At 42.2% G+C, this 21282-nt stretch overlaps 1 protein-coding gene across 1 annotated transcript; it reads right to left on the minus strand.

Annotated features, from left to right (window-relative positions):
• Nucleotides 1–255: 255 nt before the first annotated feature.
• Nucleotides 256–3088, minus strand: LOC147445738 (putative pectate lyase 2). The gene is made up of 5 exons (XM_086526097.1): nucleotides 2661–3088; nucleotides 1940–2570; nucleotides 1699–1802; nucleotides 1488–1620; nucleotides 256–1321 (listed from the first exon to the last, which is right to left on the minus strand). The coding sequence occupies exons 1-5, from the start codon at nucleotides 2756–2758 to the stop codon at nucleotides 1109–1111; spliced, it is 1179 nt and encodes a 392-aa protein (XP_086382223.1). The 5' UTR covers nucleotides 2759–3088; the 3' UTR covers nucleotides 256–1108.
• Between the last annotated feature and the right edge of the window lie 18194 nt (nucleotides 3089–21282).

Below are 21282 nucleotides of genomic sequence, written 5' to 3' on the forward strand. Positions count from 1 at the left end.
GGGCGGCGGTCCGCTGCCCCCAATCGCAGCCAGCTAGGTATGCGGCGCCTCCCTCACGGGAGCTCATGATGTTGGGGTAAGTCAAATTATTGTGAGAATTTGTCCAAAACTTCTTGATTGAGAGAGAGAGAGAGAGAGAGAGAGAGAGAGCAGGCAAAGGCTTCGATCTGTTTATCCATACAGAGTAGATAATGTAAATATGAACTTCCAAAGACTAGGGGAGAGCGAGAGACTCTATTCAATTTGGCAAATTAGTGAGGCTAAATTCCTGAATCTTTTGGTTCCTTCCACTCATGGGTAGAGTTGTCTTTCATCCAGGGCTTGCTTCAAGCTGGCAGCTTCAAGGCGGCCTTTAACATTTAATTATACAAGAGAGTGATGAAGTAAACCAGCACCCATAAATAATTGACGAAGGCGCACAGAGAATTGGCGCTCAGGTGCTTCTCAGATCATTGACAGCAGGAGAATATCAGGAAGGAATGGCCTTCATGCCCAATGTTTTATTTGTGGAGGAGTGAATTCTGCAAGGCTTCTTTGCCGCGCTTGAATTGTCCCGAGCTACACGGTCGTCCTCTTTGGCATATATATTAGAAAAGATGTTCAGACAGAATTCCTCGGCCAGTACTTCAGCAACCATGCATCTTTTAACAAAGATTCAAAGCCCACACAACGTCCACTTCACCACTATTCTACAATCCTGGCAAAATGATGAAGTTGCATATTGGGCTTTGTTATTATATTTGACTCATATGTACAGGAAAGCGGCCTGTGGCCCGTTCTTGAGCTACAAGGTCAGGAAAATTGTTAATGTTACATAATTAGGGGAGGCTCCTGAGCTACAAGGTAAGGATATTACACTAGAAACACCACCATACGGGAGTAATTTGAATGCACAGCTAGCGACAACGCCCCGGGCCGGGTGCTTGCAATGAATTTGGAGTAGTGGTATCAATGACCTTCACAAGAAAGATTTCACTCTGTTGCACCGCCTCGATGGTCCATAGAGGCTTATGTCTATGTACAGTCATTGCGTTATAGACTCATTATAGACGGTGCTCATAAGGATGCTTCAAGTTCTGGCAACTAATAATGTGCTTTGCAATCACAATCAGCAGGCACCGCCTTCGGCACATTCAAGGGCACCTGCCGCAGCCGTAAAGAAGGGCTTGAAAGTGCCAGCTCCAGTGCTGAGGTCAATCTGGGTTTTGGCATCTACTCCTGGACCTGATTGCACAAAGTAGGCACCTTCGAGGAAGGTGTCACCATCCGATGTCCACCGCCATCCTTGCCAAGCACACGACTTGCAATCGCGTTTGGTCACCTGATCAGTGCGGCAAGCATCTAAGTATCCATGTTAACATCACGTACGACGAAGACGTAGCTATGGATGCTGCTGATGATTATGAGTATGGAACCTTATTTTGCAGAAGATTTCCGATGATCCTATATTGCTCACATGTATCAACAGAGACAAGTTTTTAATTTACCTGTTTGGCAGAGGATGAGGCCCTAAAGCGGTTTCCCTCGCTGATGATCGTAGGACCAGCACTTCCTCCAAGAGCATACTCTCCCCATCCATCATAGTCGTTGTTGAGGACATGGACATAGCCAAGTCGGCACCTGTGAAACATTGCAACCATCTTCTCAGACAAGGAGCATACCAACGGAGACGCCTGTTTGAAATGCGGTGCGTATTACCTTGGCATACGCTGCACAAGACCAGGGCCGAAGTAGTTGAAGGCAACGGTGACGCGCATACCCTTGTCAGCACTGTAGGAATCATCATGGCCAAAAAGCATCACCTACTCAACCATATTGCAAGCAGATATATATAAGTTTTTGAGCAATTGGCCATGTTTAATTAAAGGCATGTGGATTTCATGCAGGCATCTTCTCAACTATCTATGGGAGCTTAGCTTAACAGATTAAATATATATACCTTGTCATGGTCAGAAAAGTAGTTGTTAGAGACCGTGACCGCTGTGGATGCATGGATGACATCAATGAGGCCGTCGGTGCTAGAGGATAAAGTATTGTGGTCAATCCATATGTCATGGGAGCCAAAAATGTTGATGGCATCACCATCTGAGCCACCACGATATCCAATATGCTCAGTGGAGCTACGCACACGACCGCTGTGTCCCGGTTGGCAATTATGCAAATGGATACCGTGTATGATCACATTGCTCACATACTGCACAGTTAGACAAGGCCCATAAGCAATGTGGACATTGGCACCACGCCCATCGATGGTCTTGTCACTGGTGAAAATGAGCTCATTTTGCAGGGTGATGGTCATGTCGCGGGCGAAGGTGATCCAAAGAGGTCTCAGTTGAATGATGCCGTAGCGCAAGGTGCCAGGAGTAGGGTTTTGAGCATCATCACCATCATCGGTGACGACATAGTATTGGCCGCCCTTGCCGCCATAGGCTTTGCTGCCAAATCCGATGGCGCAATCGGCGAGCTTCATGCGGTTGCGTGCCCAGGAGGAGTCACCCCTCCAGCATTTGTCGATGATGTTGAAGTTTATAGTGGCGGCAGCGGCGGCATTGGTGCCAGGTGCTGTGGAGCTACATAAATTAAGGATCAGAGGCATCAGCATCAGTAATTGGGGAGCGGGGGGGGCAGGGTGGGCAGAGAGAGAGAGAGAGAGAGATCACCAGCTGGTGTTCCATTGAAGTATGTCGCTCCCAGCTAGCGCAAAGCTAGCCATGGAGATGAGTAAGGTTGAAAGCAGAGCTGCATTGCAAAAATCCATGGTGCTGGAATTAAAGAAGAGGATGGTTGATGATCATGGCATGCTGTGCTCTTATATGTGAGTTAAAAGTGTCACCCTCTCCAGCCCCTCTGCCCGCGCCTTCAGATTCTCCTACCAATAATCTATCAGAAGGGTGGCAAATGAAAGCCGACCACTACGTCGTCTCCCTCCCTCCCTCCCTCCCTCCCTCCCTCCCTCTCTCTCTCTCTCTCCCTCTCTAGCACTGCCTTAAAATAGATCGTGCAAAGGACCATCTTCTCTGATGGTAGTCAACTTTAGTGCAGCAGTTGTATACAAACTTCCCCTTTTTGAGCTTTTTGATGATCTCATTACAAGTCAACCTCAATCCAGCATTTTTGGACGTCCTTTGGTTTTGCACTTGGAGACCTCTTCTGCCCAAACGTTTGGAGGCTGCTCCATTGGGGCTCTGTGTGCCTCAGCACTATCTGACATGGGATATTAATAGAAGCCACGTGGTGGGATCAATGGATGGGAAGTCGGGCGCGGATTCCAGAGCGATCACGACAATCCACACAAGCAAAAAAAAAAAAAAACATGGACATCGGGCTATATGGAATTGTTGGACCGGGAGTTGGGCCACGATGGCAAAAATGTGTCGAGGTGGAGAGGAATTTTAAAATTGCCTTGTGCGTGGCTCACGGGCAGTAAGACCTTAGTGAATTAGGAGGGACGGTGCAAGCGAGTGGGTATGTTGGGCAAGCTGACGCAACACAGGATGTCCATGGAGTAACCCTGTCCATGGAGTAAGTGTTCAAGGCTGCAAGGCTTCCCAAGCAAGGGGCAAGAAAGGCAACTGTGTAAAGATTCCATCAATGGAGAGAGGGAACAAGGTACATTCTATGATGAGACTTCGCCGCTTCTTTTTCTGTGTGTATGCCAAATGCATGATGGGAGCAATGTGCTTTGCTACTGGACCAAGATGATGTTACTAGGGATGTGCTGGTATTTGGTCAATGTGATGCACGATAGAGTTGAAACTTGATGGTTATATTAACTTGTGGATGACAGCCATGGGTCCACGTACCCCTTGCACTTCCCTTTAAAGGTGAATCCACCATATCCTCAAAGCCATTATGTGTTGTAGGCCTAGATTGTGCTAAAAGAGGGCGCTGCTTGAGAAGCTCAAGCTATACTTGCATGTCCACATGTGATGCAAAAGCAAAGTGGCATGCAATGTGTGTGTGTGTGTGTGTGTGTGTGTGTGTGTGTGTGTGTGTGTGTGTGAGAGAGAGAGAGAGAGAGAGAGAGGGCTGCAAAAAGGTGCAAAAGGAAGATCCATGTTGTGTTTCCACAGAGAGAGTGGATGGATGAGCTCCTCAATGTTCCTTTTCATGAAGATAACACTTGCAGGACATCTGTTGAGGGTGAATCAAGTGAGGATCTTGAGATGTACATGTAAGGACACAGGTCCTACAGGCAAGGCCATCGGCACGACCGGACAGTGTGTACGCTAAGGGGAGGCTATAAGATAGCATGGTTAGGTGGAGACTAGCACACATATTACTCTCGTCCTTTCACTAGCATCCGAGCTATTCTTGGGAAAGGAGAAAAGCGGGTTGCATGTGCATGCGACGCGCATCTTGTCTCCCATGATCTGCGGGCAGGGACAAGGACGCTCCCGCAGTGCAACAAAAAGAAGACAGGCACAAAGTCCTATGTGCACCACGGAGAGACAAACAGCGAATAGCGATCATAAACGCCCCACTTTTGTTCACTTTGAAGCTTCAAAGTGAACAAAAGCCTTCACAAAAACGATGAGTTTTTGTGAAGAATCAACGAAGGTGTTCTTATGACAAACGACACGTGAAGGCTACAATTTTCGCAAGGCGAAGTTGGCATGCAATGCAAAAGTTGTCGAGCATAAAAAACACAAAGACTTCAAGCTTTACAAGGTACAAGTTGACATTTTCTTTTCTCTCTCTACATTAGTGTGTGTTTACCATCAACGAGGATATTCCACCTACACACACTTTTGATTTTGAGAATGCACATAAAATTGGGACACCACGGGTGCTACCGATATTAATATGCATGACGATGATGATCTAGGAGATCATGGCCTTGTAGATATGGTTGCTTTCAAACTTTGGAAAATCGCCAAAGCGTACTTGAACGCAACCTCTCTGCACTAAATGCAAATGTTACAAATCTTATTGAGCTACTTGTGAAATTTATAAATTCACAGATGACTCAAGGAGCCCCAACTGACACGATTCAAGGAACCCAAGCTCTCAGGATTCAAGGAGTCCAAGAGACAAGTGCTTCAGAAGATGTAGAAGGTAGCAATGCATTGCTTAAGAATTTCACCATTCTTGAATTTCATGGTGAAGAGCATGATCGCAACAAGGATGCGGTCAATACGTTCTTACACAAATGGAGTGATATTCATCGATTGAGACACACCCCGGATATAAAGACATCTGTGGAAAGAAGTTTATCTCTTAAAGGCAAGGCCCATAAGTGGTGGATGACATTTCCAATAGATGCTTGTCCTCCGTCTTGGGCTCCATTTCAAGCTTCTTTCTCCAAAGAGTTTTTGGACTCCAATGAAGAGGATAAGAATTGGTTAGCATGGAATGCATGCCGTATGTCTGGACTCTCTCTCAATCAGTACCTTTCCAAGTATCAAAAAATCATATTAAAACTAGAAGGTCTAGATGAATTCCAAAAGATACGGGGTTTTAATAGGGGTCTTGACAAAGACTATCGTCTTCATGTCAAGACCCAACATCCAAAAACTTTGGAAGAAGCCATCGGTCATTCCCAAAGATATGATGATGACCAAGAGAGGAAGGAAAATGTTCCCTACTCTTAAGAATAATTTTGCTAAGAGCCAATGGCGAGGTAGATCTCCCACACTTTCCAAGAGGAATAAGAGACAATCTACCTCTCCACGTCCACAGAGGCTAAGAAGCCTAAGCAATCACAAGATACTCCACATGGGTCTCTCAGCACTGCTGATTTTGAGCGTGCAAAGAAACACAATTTGTGTTTCAGATGTCTTTTGGACCAACATAACAAAGGCAAAGAAAAGGCTATACACACGGTGCAACGCCTCACATTAGATTCATCTCCTAAATATTGTACTATAGAGGTTATTCATATGGAACAAAAGCACAAGTATTGTGTGCCTTCTTCAATGTGGCAGCCCACCTTTGACCCCCATGAGTTAATTCGCATGCATGGCACTAGTAACGGATAACGTGTTTGTATTTTAGTGGATGATGGTGCAACTCATAACTTCCTGAACTATAAGCTAGTCAAGAAATTGAAGCTTACACAGACTCCTTGCTCCCACAAGTATAAGGTAGAACAAATTTTTGGAAATGATAAAGAAGTATGGGACACGGTAGTTCAAGGGGTTGAGCTTATTATTGAAGATTATACGATAACCCTTGACTTTCAGGTTATGAACTTGGACCGTGCTAATGTAGTTTTAAGATGGGAGTGGCTGCATGGTTTAGGAAACACATTGCACACTTGTTATGAACACAACTCCCTATCCTTTATAGCCAATGGTAAACATTGCTTTTGCTTTGGTGAGAAAAATATACCATCTGCACCTCTTATATGTACAACAAAGCTTCCTATTTTACAAAAAGAAAATTTAATAGATGAAGTCTTTTTGTGTTACTGCTTGTCCCCAAGTTTTGTGAATTCTCAAGAGCAAAGTGCTGTGAATTCTAGTTATGGTATGAAAAGTGCAATAACTTTAATAATAAGCAAAGTTTTAACAATTTTAACGAGCAAAGTGCTCTCAATTTTAATTTTATTGAACAACGTGCAATTGTTGTAAAACAAACATTATAGGAATTACAAGATTCTCCATCCCAGCATAACTCTACTTTACTTTCTCTTTTTGCACGGAAAAATCTAATCCACTTACTCACGAAGTATAGCGATGTATTCTCAAGTGATTTACCGCCGGGTTTACCCCCTACATGTGATGTGCAACATGGCATAGATGTCCTGCCGGGCACTAAACCGGTGAGTAAACCACCTTATTGTATGAGTGCTAGTGAGTCCAAGGAGGTTGAGAGTCAATTAGCTGACTACCTCTCCCATGGTTTCATGAGACCTAGCACTTTGCCTTGGGCATCACCAATTCTATTGGTAAAAAAGAAAGATGGTACTATGCGCATGTGCGTAGATTATCGCGGATTAGACGCCAAAATCATCAAGAATAAGTATCCTCTACCTCAAGTGGATGAGTTGTTTGATCAACTCGACGAGGCAAGATACTATACAAAGATAGATCTTTGTTCAGGATACCATCAGATGCGCATCCTTTTGAAATATATCTCTGAAACTGCCTTTAGAACATGGTTCGAGTATTTTGAATTTTTGGTTATGCCTTTTGGTCTAACCAATGCTCCAACTACATTTATGACACTCATGGATAGTGTCTTACATCTCTATCTTGGAAAATTTGTTGTGGGTTTCCTAGATGACATTCTCATTTACAGTAAGACTGATGATGAACACATAGAACACTTACGATTAGTGTTCGAACAACTACAAATTCACGCTCTGTATGCTAAGCAAAGGAAGTGCGATTTCTTTAAAACAGAGATACATTACCTCGGTCATGTGATCTCTTATTTTGGCATCAAAATGGAGTCTGACAAGGTCGATGTCATTCTTTGATGGCCACATCCCAACACGGTTGAGGAGCTTTAAATCTTCTCAGGCATGGCTGGATTTTATCGACAATATATCCGTGATTATGCCAAAATCGTGTTCCTATGATGGATCAACTTAAAGCAAAAGGTAAGACCTTTTCTTAGGAAGAATCCCAACAATGCAGTTTTGAACAACTCAAGGTAGCTATAGACACTGCGCCCCCATCCTAGCAATCGTTGAACCACTTAAGCCGTTTGTGGTAGACAATGATGCTAGTGATAAAGCAATTGGTGCGGCACTTCTCTGGAGCGAAGACCTACAGCCTTTGAAAGTAAAAAGTTGGATAAATCTCAACAGAATTATTCTGTCTATGAGAGAGAGCTCTATGCCATAATTTACGCTTTACGAAAGTGGCGTCACTATTTATGTGGTGCCGAATTTGAAGTAGTTTTTTACCATGAGAATATTAAGTGGTTTACTACTCAAAAGGACTTGAAGGGTCGTAAATCTAGATGGGCAGAGATCCTTCAAGATTATGATTGTAAGCTACAATATTGCAAGGGGTGATATAATGTAGTAGCGGATGCACTAAGTCGGATGCCTCAAATTAATTCACTTGCTTTCATAGAAAGAAAGAGTGAATTTTTGGAGTCATTACGTGGCAAGTATGCACAAGATCAATCATATGCTAAAGTGTGGAGTGCAGTTTTAAGAAGGGATCCCTCACACTCACATGTCTCTGCACAGCCATATCAACATGTCTCTGCACACGGAAAGAAAGAGTGAATTTTTGGAGTCATTACGTGGCAAGTATGCACAAGATCAATCATATGCTAAAGTGTGTCCAGAGTGCAGTTTTAAGAAGGGATCCCTCACACTCACATGTCTCTGCATAGCCATATCACATGTCTCTTCACATGCAGATAAAAAATCCAACACACAGAGCTCCAAAAAGGACTCAGACACTAGGCGCCAGATATTATTTGAGTGTCACGATAGTCCAAGTGTTGGTCATCCAGGTGTTTGTAAGACGTATGCCTTAGTTCGATGTCAATTTTATTGGCCAGGCCTACATCATGATGTTCAAGAGTACGTACTAAACTACCAACAGTGCCAAGTTAATAAGGCAGAGCGCTTCAAGGTAGGTGTCCTTTTACATCCTTTAGATATTCCACAAGGTAAGTGGGAGAGTATCTCTATGTATTTTATAGTGCGACTACCTACTACAAATCGTGGCCATGATGCCATATAAGACATATTTAGGAATTTTGGAAAAAATGCATAATTTTAAGACAAAATTTTGTGAACCAAGTTCTTGAGTGGTGGTGGTTGCATTGTGCTATGTTGCATTTTTGTCAACCATTGGTGTCAAGCTCTAGAGCAGAGTTTGCACTGTTAGTACGTTGCATTATTTTCAACCATTGGTGTCAACTTTGCTAGGTTGAATTGTTGTCAAGAGTTGGGTGTCAAGTTCTAGAGTAGAGTTCGCATTGTTAGTAGGTTGCAGTATTCTCAACTATTGGTGTCAACTTTGTTAGTTTCCATTGTTGCCAAGAGTTGGGCGTCTAATTCTACTAACTTGCAGAAAGTGCATTGTGCTAGGAATCAAGAATATACACAGAACTTGGAAATTGTTGATGTTTAGATTGGGATCAAGAGTATACAAAGGAATGGGAAACATTTATTTTTGAATTGTAAAGTGAATAACTTTGCCTTATTCTAGAAGCAAAAATAGAATTTGAAGAACCTTGGAGGGCCTTAGATGGTTAAAAGTGGGGGCTTGAGTTTGAGTAAAGCTGAAATGTTGAAATGTGAGTTAGCTAGAACAGTCATTACAAGAGCAAACAACCCAAAACCCAAAAGAAAGTTTCATGCAAAAACTAACAACACTACAAGAGGTACTTCACATTAACGAAGCTCGTAGTGCGACGCTTAAAAGTGAAAATTCACGGTGTCGCTAGTTTATTTGTAATATAGAGACACTCATAGCGATGCCCATAGCGAGGTCGACAGAGGTAAAAAATAAACCGAGAGCGCCCGAAAACTCAGATCTCAGATCTGAGTTTTTAGTGCTCAAGTAAACAAAGAGGTAACCTGCGCTCTCCCTCTCTCTTTCTTTCTTCTCCACACACACACACACACACACACACACACACACACACACATAGAGGAGGAGAGGAAGGAGAGCCAGGTATGCTTCGTCCCTCTCCTCTCTCTCATGTTCCCTTCCTCTCTTTCTCTCTCTCTCCCTCTCTCTCTCTCTCTCTCACACACACACACTCACACACACACACACACATGGTGTTTTTGAGAGAGAGAGAGAGAGAGAGAGAGAGAGAGAGAGAGAGAGAGAGAGAGAGAGAGAGAGAGACGAACATGCATAAACAAAACACACACACACACACACATGCATAAACAAAGAATGCATACACACACATTGAGAGGAAAAGAGAGAGAGAGAGAGAGAGAGAGAGAGGGAGAGTGAGGGAAGAAGAAGAAGAGAGTTTTAACATCGTAGGAAACTATCCCAAAAGACCTTAAAGATCTAGTTGACGAGGAGTTGAACTCAAGACCTGTTATTGAAGAGGGAAATGGCATAACCAATCTACCACACCTGGGTGATAGAAAGGTTATACCATTTTCCTCTTTTTATTGGCACACACACACACACACCCCCGAGAAGAAGAGAGTTTTAATGTCGTAGGAAACTATCCCAAGAGACCTTAAAGATCTAGCCGATGAGAGGAGTTGAACTCAAGACCTGTTGAACAAAGAGAAAGAGAGCGAGAATAAAAAACCAAAGAGAGAGAGAGAGAGAGAGAGAGAGAGAGAGAGAGAGAGGGGGAGAAGACGAAAGAGAGAGGTAAGGGGAGAAAACAAAGAGAGAAAGAGATTATGTTAAATTTTAAATTAGATTAGGTTAGATTACATTTAGATTCATGTTTATGTTGAGTTTAAGATTATGTTAGATTTAGATTTACGTTAGATTAGATTTAGGTTTATTTACGTTAGATTGGATTAGATTTATGTTTATTTTGAGTTAGATTTACGTTATTTTAGATTTAGGTTTATTTACGTTAGATTAGATTACATTTAGATTTATTTTGAGTTCAAGATTAAATTAGATCTAGATTTATGTTCGATGGACTAGCTTTTTCTAGATTTAGATTAGATTTTAGTGCATGTCAATGAAGGTGTGCTTTGCGTGTCAATGAAGGTGCACACATGATGTTAAGCATTGTATGAAAAACACTTGCTCATATGAAAAACACTGAAAAAGAATTTGTTTTCCTACATGAGAAAATTTCTTGCGCTCACAGCCTCGACAGTCCATGCGGACCAGCAATTCCACCTGCATGTTCGACTGCTGCTGCCATACGATAAGCCGTCATGATCAGCCAATGGAAGAGAAAATTGAGCCTACACAAAAATTAGTGATGCAAGATGACGATTCCAAGGGTCTCACTCACACACACACACACACACACACACACACACACACACACACACTACAAAGCTCGTCAAATCTAGAGTAAGAATTAAGTGCTTTGAGCAGGCATCAACTACATTGCAAGAATGGCATACCTGCATGCTACATACAAAGATCTACTGTGAAAAAATATTAAGATGCTGTGAAATGCTACAGCTAGAGAAGAGGCAAAGGGGTTTGTCCACTACATGCACTATCATGTAGACGTGGGTGTGTAGATTTTTTGTACCCACAAATATAGGCATTGACCAATAAAGACAAGATTATAACCCGGTGGTTCTGATCTCCGTACACCTCTAGACCGAGGTGTGTGGGGATTGGACATGACTAGAGAATGTGAGGTAGTTTATAGTGTGAACAGAGAGAGAGAGAGAGAGAGAGAGAGAGAGAGAGAGAGAGAGAGAGGGAGAGAGACAGAGGCAAAAGACGGAGGATGCCAATAGAAGATTAAATTTATGTCCAGGTTATAAGGTTTTCACCCTCATTATGAGTAGTGACGAGGATCTGGGGCCGTCCAACCGAAACACCCTATCTCTCAACAAGGATCTTATGTCCTTGTAATCAATGCAAGCATGATGTGCGATAGACAAGACACATTTCTTTGAAGCAAGTTCAAAAATTTGGCGAGTTTGATCCATCTATTATAGATCAAGTTGTTGCCCATTATAACTCGTCGGACTCTGACGCTGGCCAATAGGCAACAATCTTGCAACCTAATAGACATGTCTCGCTTTGGTCAAGCAGCATATGTGAGGCCACAAGATGTAGCCTCTGACAGCTCGGGGGATGATCATGCAGACCACATTCCCAACGAGGCAATGTTTGAGCCCGAGATCGATGAAATGACCGAGACGATCATGGATTCAGAAAGGCTTATCTATGATGATATGAAAAGTAAAGCCGATACACCATTATATGATGGAGCACGTGTGTCTAGATTGAAGGCGCTCCTTGTTCTTCTCAACATGCAGACAAAGTTTGGATGGAGTGACACTAGTGTCACAACGCTTTTCAAGTGATCTATTACAATGTGTTTACAACAATGTTTTTGTTGAAGATTTTGATGGAGACATTTATCTCACATCTGCCATGGATTCAACATTTTTGGTTGCCACTGATGACTTGCTTTACAGGATTGGGTTCTTGACACAGGTGCATTGTTTCATGTGACTCCTCACAGAGAATGGTTCAGTACATATGATGCAACCCGTAAAAGTCGTGTTCGTCTTGGCAATGATTTTGCTTGCGACATAGTTGGTGTCGACGATGTGCAGCTGAAATTTCAGAATGGTTCTTCACTCATGCTCAGGAATGTGAGACATGTGCCAAAGCTTACCAAAAGCTTAATTAGTATAGGACAATTGGATGATGTACGATATTACTGTACATTTGGTGATAACTCGTGGAAGATCACCAAAGGTTCTTTAGTGGTAGCACATGGTTCAAAGCCTGGGGCTTTGTACATGCTACATGTATCCAATGTTAAAAACCATGTAATTTGTGTAATTGAGTAGCCAAGTGTTTCTTTGTGGCTGTTAGCAGCGGCTAACACAGACTACACCGTCTAGATGTATAATGATCTGATAGATTTTTACACAATTGTACTGCATTTTTTTTACTGTGTAGATTTCTCAAAGAGCACATACTGCCAGCTGATAATGTGATGCTAGATTCCAGAGAGGAAGCAAGAAAGATCTTGCGAAACTTGGGGATGGATTACAATTTGATCCACGCTTGTCCTAACGACTGCATTCTTTTCAAAGGGGAATACATAGATATGGAGAAGTGTTGGAAATGTGATTCCGAGAGATATTGAGTAGATCTCCACAGAACAAAAATTCCACAAAAGGTTTTGTGACATTTTCCTCTACTTTCTCGCATCAAGCATTTCTTCGAATGTAAGTCCATGGCCGCCCTAGCATCATGGCATGAGGAGAATAAATCTTTGGATGGTGTGCTACGGATTCTTGCAGATTGCACAGCCTAGAAACATATAGATGAAACATGGTCGGATTTTGCTAGGGAAGCTCGAAATTTGCACCTAGGCCTGGCTATGGATAACGAAAATCCATTTGGTCAAAGATCAACATCTTACAGTGTATCGCCCGTTGTCATCATCAACTACAACTTTCCCCCGTGGTTGACTACGAAGAAGGGATTCCCACCTATGGCTAAGCTTGATTGTGCCGGGGCGGTATAAAGTGAAGAATATAGATGTGTATCTTTGTCCACTATTTGAAGAGCTACAACAATTGTGGATTGGCATAGAAGTGGTGGATATGAGTCGATACACAGGTCAATGGAATGCTTTGATTAGAGCTATTCTAATGTGGACCATGTATGACTATCTCGGACTAACAGAATGCTCAGGTGACTTACACTTAAACTCAAACACTGTAAATCTTGGTTTTTCTCAAGCTTATCTATTATCATGTGTATACATGCAGGGCTTCAAACAAGCGCATACAGAGCATGTGTCACATGTGGTCCTCATTGAAGAAGCAAATCTACGAAGGTCATTAAGCGTATCTTTCACAGAATCATGTGTTACGAGATGGCTTTTTGGGAAGAGAGCCACTGAGGATGTCTACATAGGCATGGTTAGAGCAGAAGGAGATGTGTGATGACGGTTTGCCCCCAGGGATGAAGAGACTCTCTCTATGGTACGAGTTACCATATTGGCCCCGACTCATGATCAATCACTTTCTCGATCCAATGGACATATTCAAGAATGTGGGTAATCTGCTATGGGACCATCTGATAGGCAAGAAAGATACTTTGGGAGTCAGGGTTGACCTTAGAAATGTGGATCGCATGCAGTAGTATTGGCCGCAGATAGCATCCTATGGATCGATAAAACTCCCTAAAGCGCCATGGACTTTCACAGGAGCCCAAGAACGCAAAGTAAAAGAGACCATTCGATCTATGCGGACCCCCACTGGCACAATGCACTCACTCCGAATGTGTTTACTAAAGAAGGAAAGCTTACCGGCTTGAAGTCACATGACTGGCGTCAGGTATGTTCATAGTGGAATATATCATAGTGGGAATTGTGTAACAAATTCGTGTGTGGACGTTATACCCAGTCGTCGATGAAGCAATTAGTGTAGGTAGAGTGGAGCAAGCTCTTCAAGTGATTTTGGAAGCGCTTGCCATTGTTTGTGATAATTTCAAAGGCGTCGTTTTGATGACACCATAGTATAGGCCATCATCATCGACATCTAGAATGTCCACATCAAAATTATGGCCCGGATCCGGCAAGTCAATGGATGATCCTCCCCCACCTCCTCCAAAGCAAGCATCAAATAGGATCCTCCCCTCGATCCTCGTCTCAGCTGGCTGTCATCAGTGGACTCTCATCAACCCCTAGAGCCACGTGAATTACGTTTCTCACTCTGCCCTAAAGAAGATCGATGACCACGGGGGCTATGATGACCTGATGGTCTTAGCGGGCAGGGTTGATGCGAGAGAATCATAGAAGAGGGTGCCAAGGAAAATGGTGAAGGAAATGTAGTAGTGGGGTTTGAGGGAAAGGGTGAAGGAAATGTAGTGGGGGTGCCAAGGGAAAGGGTGAAGAAAAGGTAGTGGGGGCGTGCGAGTGGTGTATATGAAGAGAAGATTCCTTGCAAAGCTTGCTCATACTCTTGCCGCATGTGCAAGAATGAGGCTATTTCAGGATCCATAGGGACAGAATAGGAGAAGGGCAAGGAGGGGAGTGTTCATAGGGACTGGATCCCCCTGAAGGATTCCCAGACGAGGAACATTGCACTATTGTCCTAAAAAAAGAGCGAAAGAAGTCTTCATCTTGCCCGGCCATGTCATAACTGAAAAAGAGAGAAAAGAGAACTCAAATACAACCTAAATATACATAAAAGTTTGCATGCATATATATGTATATACACATTCACATACACCCGTTCAGGAAGTCCATTGCATGCAAATAGACATGCCCATCTATTAAGATTCACGGGCACAAGGTATATCTACATCTCTTAATAAAGTTGTGAGCAAGTGATCTATCTTTCAAGTATTGATAGTAGCTGTTTTTTTCCTATCCGAAATTTCCATAGTAGACTACCTCACCCTACCAAAATCACATAAACACTATGGCTATCCCTACCTTTTCATTGTACATAGGCGTATGTGACTTAGGGGACTTTCTCCATATCTCCTTAAAAACCCTCACTTAGCTAGTCAATGGACTAGTTGAGCAAAAAAATAAATGAAAATAAAAGTCAAAGTATATTATGGTCCTTTTGTGTATAAATATCTCATTGTATATAGGGCCTAAATATAGGGATTTTTTATTATAATAATTTTGGTATTTATTTAAATATTTCTACTTAGGTGTGTGTTATTTGCCTAAGTATGCTATACTCACCATTATCAATTTTTCTTCCCATTTTGCATACTCTTTATTCCATATGGAGATATTTTTACGCAATCTTCTCTTATTTTTGGTGTGAATGCACTCCAAGAAAAAACCTCAAAGAAAAAACCTTTCACCATCAGTCATTGCCTGTCACTAAATTCCTATTTTCTACCTGTATTTTTCTTTATCTCTTGTAAATAAATATGCATCAATAAAAACAAATGAGGACCCTCCTCATTTGATTTCCTATATTTTCATATATTTAATTTTATATATATAGTTCACACTATTCTAGATTCCATGAATCGTTTATATATAGTAGCTTGTTTTTTCCATCATATCCATATATTATATTTATACATAATCCACAACCATGTATATTTTCAAACTCCTAAGAATCAATTAGGCCATGCTCTTATGCAAGGAGGGGCTCACCTTTGGAGCCATATGCAAATTCAACAAAAAGGGGGGCATTGGAGACTTTTTTTGTGAAGAAAAAAACCATTTTGGTGGGATTTTTTATATCCATCTCCACTCCAAATTTGAAGTAGTGGTTTGAATAAAAAATATGGACCAATATCTGAATAATCACTTCAAAAATTTTAATAATTTTTGGAGCTACCACCGGTGAGATAGGATTTTTTGAATGGACCCCAGTCAGCTCACTTTCTTCACAAGTGGCCCATAGTCTTCTCTCACCTCCTTTCCTACTTCCACACACACACACTCATTCCTCTCCATCTGTCACTCAAACTTGCAACTTTCATGGCTTCTTTCATCTTCTTCACCATTCCCATCTCTCCTTTACTCCATAGCTCAAAAGTTATCATCTCTACACACATATAGCTCAATTTCTCTCTCTAGAATCAAATTCCTAATACCATAACCTCTTCATCCTTTCAGAAAAAGAGAAAAAATCAGCAAATAACCAAACTCAAGATCTACCAAAGGAGGAGTCTAGTCATGGAAAATTCAACTCTTTCATGGTCACAAGAACTACACCGACAGAGTTCTACAACCGCTTCATTCACTAGAGGAGATAGGTGGAAATTCCCTTTCCACCTTGTGGTTTTCATCAAATTGTGTATATTCCCATTCTTTTCTTACTTTTTATGTGATGCACCTTGAGTGCATATGCCATGTAGTTGTACCCCATCCTACTAACTACAAAACTACTAACACTAACCACTAACATACTAACACAAAATAGCCATTGAGCTAACCATAAAACACACCTCACCTCAAGCCTACATGTGCATAGTAACTCTCTCTCTCTCTCTTTCTCTCTCTCTCTCTCTCTCTCTCTCTCTCTCTCTCTCTCTCTCTCTCTCTCTCTCTCTCTCTCTCTCTCTCTCTCTCTCTCTCTCGCTCCTTTCTTAAAACTCTACTTTCACATTATCTACCATCAATAATGCTCTCTTTTGAGCCCACATCCATGGCTCAAGCAGACAAAGAAGGCCCGCAATGTTTTGATATTAAAAAAAAATCATAATCCTGATTTGTTAGCTTGTAAATTAGGATTTCCAATAACCTTAATGAGAGGTCTCCAACCTATAAATAGGCCCCTCTCCTTCTTGTAAATAACCCCCAATATCTCACATAACACCCCAACACTCTATGCATGAGGAGAGATTTAGGTGTAGCAACCACTTTGTGAGCTTCACTTTGGGTGTGAGAGAAGCTTTCAAGCTATCCATTGCAAGTGAGAGAGCGTGAGTTCAAAATCTCAAAACCACTATTTTATATGTTCCTCCATCATCAATAAATTGAGGTTGGTTGTATCAAAGACGTGAATCGACGTTCAAATCTTTGTCCTGCCACTTGTGCAATACGGTTTGGTGAATTCAAGGTGACTTGTATATTTTAAGTTTTTATCATTTGATCTTGTGTTAGTGTGTTTTCATTGCCAATTTTGTGTCCATTGTAAGAGGGTATTGTGGTGAAAGGTCTCCCACACCCTAAGACAGTGTGTGTGTGTGTGCGTGTGTGTGTGTGTGTGTGTGTGTGTGTGTGTGTGTGTGTGTGTGTGTGTGTGTGTGTGTGTGTGTGTGTGTGTGTGTGTGTGTATTGGCAATGTTTAGCATTCACTAAGCATTGAGTTAGTTTTGTACAAGCTCTACGATAGCATCGTAACAAACCATATCCATTTGCAAGTCACAAACAAGGCATTACGCAAGTTTCATTCCTGTCTCTCTCTTTCCTTTGCTCTAGCTCACTCTGCTCCATTTGTTGTGTCTTGGTGTGAGATTGATTGTGTGTGTTTTGTGGCACATCTTCTTGGTTGTGACAAAACCTCTCTTGTGTCTTAGTTCGCATACCATAACTAGGTGGTGCCCTTTCACTTGTTTGGCTGTGGGTTTGTTGTTGTTGTTTCTTGCTTGTGGTTATCCCAGCCCCAATTGAGTAGCATGGGAGCCTTGAGGGGTGTTTAGAGGTCGCCTCTCTTGTTGCCCTCCCCAGACCGCCTCCGTATTTACAAAAAAAGGTATTCGTTCTTCATACAAGTCACGCCAAGAGCAAGATGTATACTAGATAATGCAGCGTCATACAAGTCACGCCAAGAGCAAGATGTATACTAGATGATGCAGCGAACATAGGAACCATTATGGACAAACACAATGATGATGATGAAGCAGAAATGGAAGGTGAAGAACTTCCAGCATGATCGCTTGACGAAGCAAATGAGAAAGATGTCGATGAAGAAGAACAAACCTATGGAAGATGAAGAAGAGGATGATGATGAGGATGATCGTTTCGATCCCTATGGTGATTTTGATGAACTGGGACTCCACATAGACTGCATCATGGCTATGGAACTAGCAGATGATGATGCAGTGGATGATTAATCAAGGCCATGTTTTAATGCATCGTAATGAGGATGTTGTAGCTAACGTCGATCACTTGCTTTTGTGAATGCTTTGTTAATGATCTTCTGCCAGCATACATTGTAACACATTTGTTCTCTCTCTCTCTCTCTCTCTCTCTCTCTCTCTCTCTCTCTCTCTCTCTCTCTCTCTCTCTCTCTCTCTCTCTCTCTCTCTCTCAAGCCTCCAAACAATATGCAAGAAACGATGACTTCAACTTAGCTTAGGGATGGTTTCAAACAAAACAAAGAGAATTAAAAAAGTTATTGACAATTTAAGAACATATAAACTACAATAAACAAAAAATTGTATATAATGAAAATACAAGCAAGGCGAGGATGAGGGCAAGGCTTGAAAAATTGACACCATGGAGCCGGCTATAGAACCTTTTCATTCGTTTATGAGAAGGTAAAAAATATTTTTAAAAAAAAGAGAATTCTACATATATATATTTGAATCTTGAACTCTTTAACTAAAATGTCAATATTTGAGTACATTTCAATTGCAAGGCGTTCTTGCAAAAATTCAAAGCGACTATTTTTTTATTGAAGCAAGCCTACTTTTTCATGCGGCCTGCAAGGGGTTCAGATCCACTCCAAGTCATTGTGAGATTCAAACCTCACAAAACAAATTAGAAGTAAGATCTATAGTGCTAGTACCCTCTTCTTTAATATTTTCTACCACCTTCTAGTATGTGTGCAGGATTCTAAACAAATCATCCATAGGGAGAATCTGTGCAAATTTATTGTCGGACGTGATGGGAGCTAGAACTTGCAGAGACACACATAGAGTGTCAATTTTCAATGTGTGGCAGTAAGAGAACAACTCTCTTGAATGCATCAATGCAGGTTCTTCGGGGGGGTGGTTTGGATTTTGGAATTCTCTCTCTCTCTCTCTCTCTCTCTCTCTCTCTCTCTCTCTCTCTCTCTCTCTCTCTCTCTCTCTCTCTCTCTCTCTCTCTCTCTCTCTCTCTCTCTCTCTCTCTCTCTCTCTCTCTACCATTTCCTTCGATGCAAGACAGGGTGTTGGGGCGATGGAGAAGAGTCAAATTAACTGTGCACATTATGCTCACTGCAAGTTCAAGAGTCTGAGTACCACACACTACTAGAGTGCTCAGCTTTTGGTCACATCCGAACTGCTTCTCTCACATTTTCATCCATGACTTAAACCTCTCCAAGTCTCAGTGTGGGCTCTCCATTGCGACTCTCATCACCACAATTTTGGAGCATCAACAGCCACTCATCAGCCATACACATACTACATCACATGTAACTTTGGTCCCGTAGGTCATATTTGACCTTCAAGGAAGATAATAACATCTCTCTCTCTCTCTCTCTCTCTCTCTCTCTCTCTCTCTCTCTCTCTCTCTCTCTCTCTCTCTCTCTCTCTCTCTCTCTCTCTCTCTCTCTCTCTGTGTGTGTGTGTGTGTGTGTGTGTGTGTGTGTGTGTGTGTGTGTGTGTGTGTGTGTGTGTGTGTGTGTGTGTGTGTGTGTGTGTGTGTGTGTGTATTTATATATATCTTTGGCTTGTTTGTTTACAAACGAGGATCAGGATCAAGGCGAGATGAGGTGAGGTGGTCTTTGCAGAACAATGAATTTGCTAGGACATATGTGTGGGCGAGACAAGGGAGGACGTGGATGGAAAAGCCATGCGCACAAGAAGGGGGGAGGGGGACTCGGAGACAACTAAGCTACTATAGCGGATTGGAAGGGAATGTAGGGTAGACAACTGGTGAGGGCGGCGAGGCGAGCAGTCTCTGTTGATTTGGAATTTTGGGGTGGGAGGGGGGGGATAGAATATTCCAAGGGAATCCTGAAATTTAATGGATTTCTTTTGAGGAGAGCCAGTAAGTATGTATCGTGTATAGAGAGGATAAAAAATGAAAGTATTATTTATTATTTATTTTGTATTATATAAAGGAGAGATGTGGACTGTCATAAAATCTAATATCTAACCAACCCAAATGATTTTCTCATATTAAATTGATCATTTAATGTAGGAGAATAAACGGGAACAAGGGTTAAGATATAGACATGTGCTTATAGATCTATCTCAACATGGAGCCAATGGTAAAGGGGCTCAAATGAGAGATGTCTATCAAAGAGCAAGGCTAACCAAGGGAGCATAAAGACCTTAGGGTTAGCTTCATTGAAGACCTCCAATAGTTAGTGTAAAAGTCCTTTGAAGCTAGGGGAACCCGGCCCAAGCTTAAGGTGCCTGAGGTGCTTATCGTGCTTGATGACTAAGGTTCTTGAAATTCTTGATGATTGAGATGTTTGAGGTGCTTGAGGTGGTTGATGGCTGGGATTGTTGGAATTAGGGTTGCAGAGAAACGCACACAGCTTGGAGAAGAGGAAGGAAGCTCAAGACATACAATAGAGAGTGTATTACTTAGTGTGCAATGGAAAGATAGATATCCCTAGAGTGATGGGCGTATATGCAATGCACTGGGGGAAAAACCTCCTAAAGAGGGAAAAAATGCCTCGGCGGTCCTAGTGTATTCACACACATCACTACCACATGTATATGGTAAAAAATCCCCTCTGGAGTGATGCGGTGAACGAGAGCTGGCACATGAGTAAAGGGAAGTGCCATTCCCTAAGGACATAATCATTCCACAAAGGGGAGTAAGCCCAAAGCTTTGCGGAAAGCTTCAAGCTTCTCACGAGACAATGCCTTTGTGAAAAGATCTGCAAGGTTGTCATGTGTTGGCACATAAGCCAAGCTGATCTCTCCTGTTGAGAGCCTCTCCCTGACATAGTGGTAATGCACCTCAATGTGCTTTGTGCGAGCATGAAAAACTGGGTTCCTCGCAACTGCCAATGTGCTCTGACTGTCAGTGTAGATAGTATTGGCAGTGTCATGTCCAACACCCAAATCAGCCATAAGGCGTCTGAGCCATACACACTCAAACGTAGCTGTGAAGACTGCCCTGTACTCAGCCTCACAACTCGAAGTGGCCATAGCAGGTTGCTTCTCGCTCAACCATGATATACATGAATTGCCAAGCATGAAACGAAAACCACTTGTGGACACTCGCGTGTCAAAACAACCAGTCCAATCTGAGTCCGAAAAAGCATGTAAGTCTGGCGGCAATGATCCCCCCTTGGGATAAAACAAGCCAAGATGTAAGGTGCCACTAAGGTAGCAGAAA

Source organism: Adiantum capillus-veneris, chromosome 12 (assembly GCF_014529385.1).
Source record: "Adiantum capillus-veneris isolate H3 chromosome 12, ASM1452938v2, whole genome shotgun sequence".
Taxonomy (NCBI): Eukaryota; Viridiplantae; Streptophyta; class Polypodiopsida; order Polypodiales; family Pteridaceae; genus Adiantum; species Adiantum capillus-veneris.

Bases quoted from the DNA above. Each gene is read 5' to 3' on its own strand.
- LOC147445738 (XM_086526097.1), bottom strand. From the start codon at position 2,758: ATGGATTTTTGCAATGCAGCTCTGCTTTCAACCTTACTCATCTCCATG. The intron at 2,571-2,660 runs GTGATCTCTCTC...TAATTTATGTAG, and splicing joins CTTCAATGGAACACCAGCTG to CTCCACAGCACCTGGCACCA. The intron at 1,803-1,939 runs GTATATATATTT...ATGGTTGAGTAG, and splicing joins ACTTTTCTGACCATGACAAG to GTGATGCTTTTTGGCCATGA.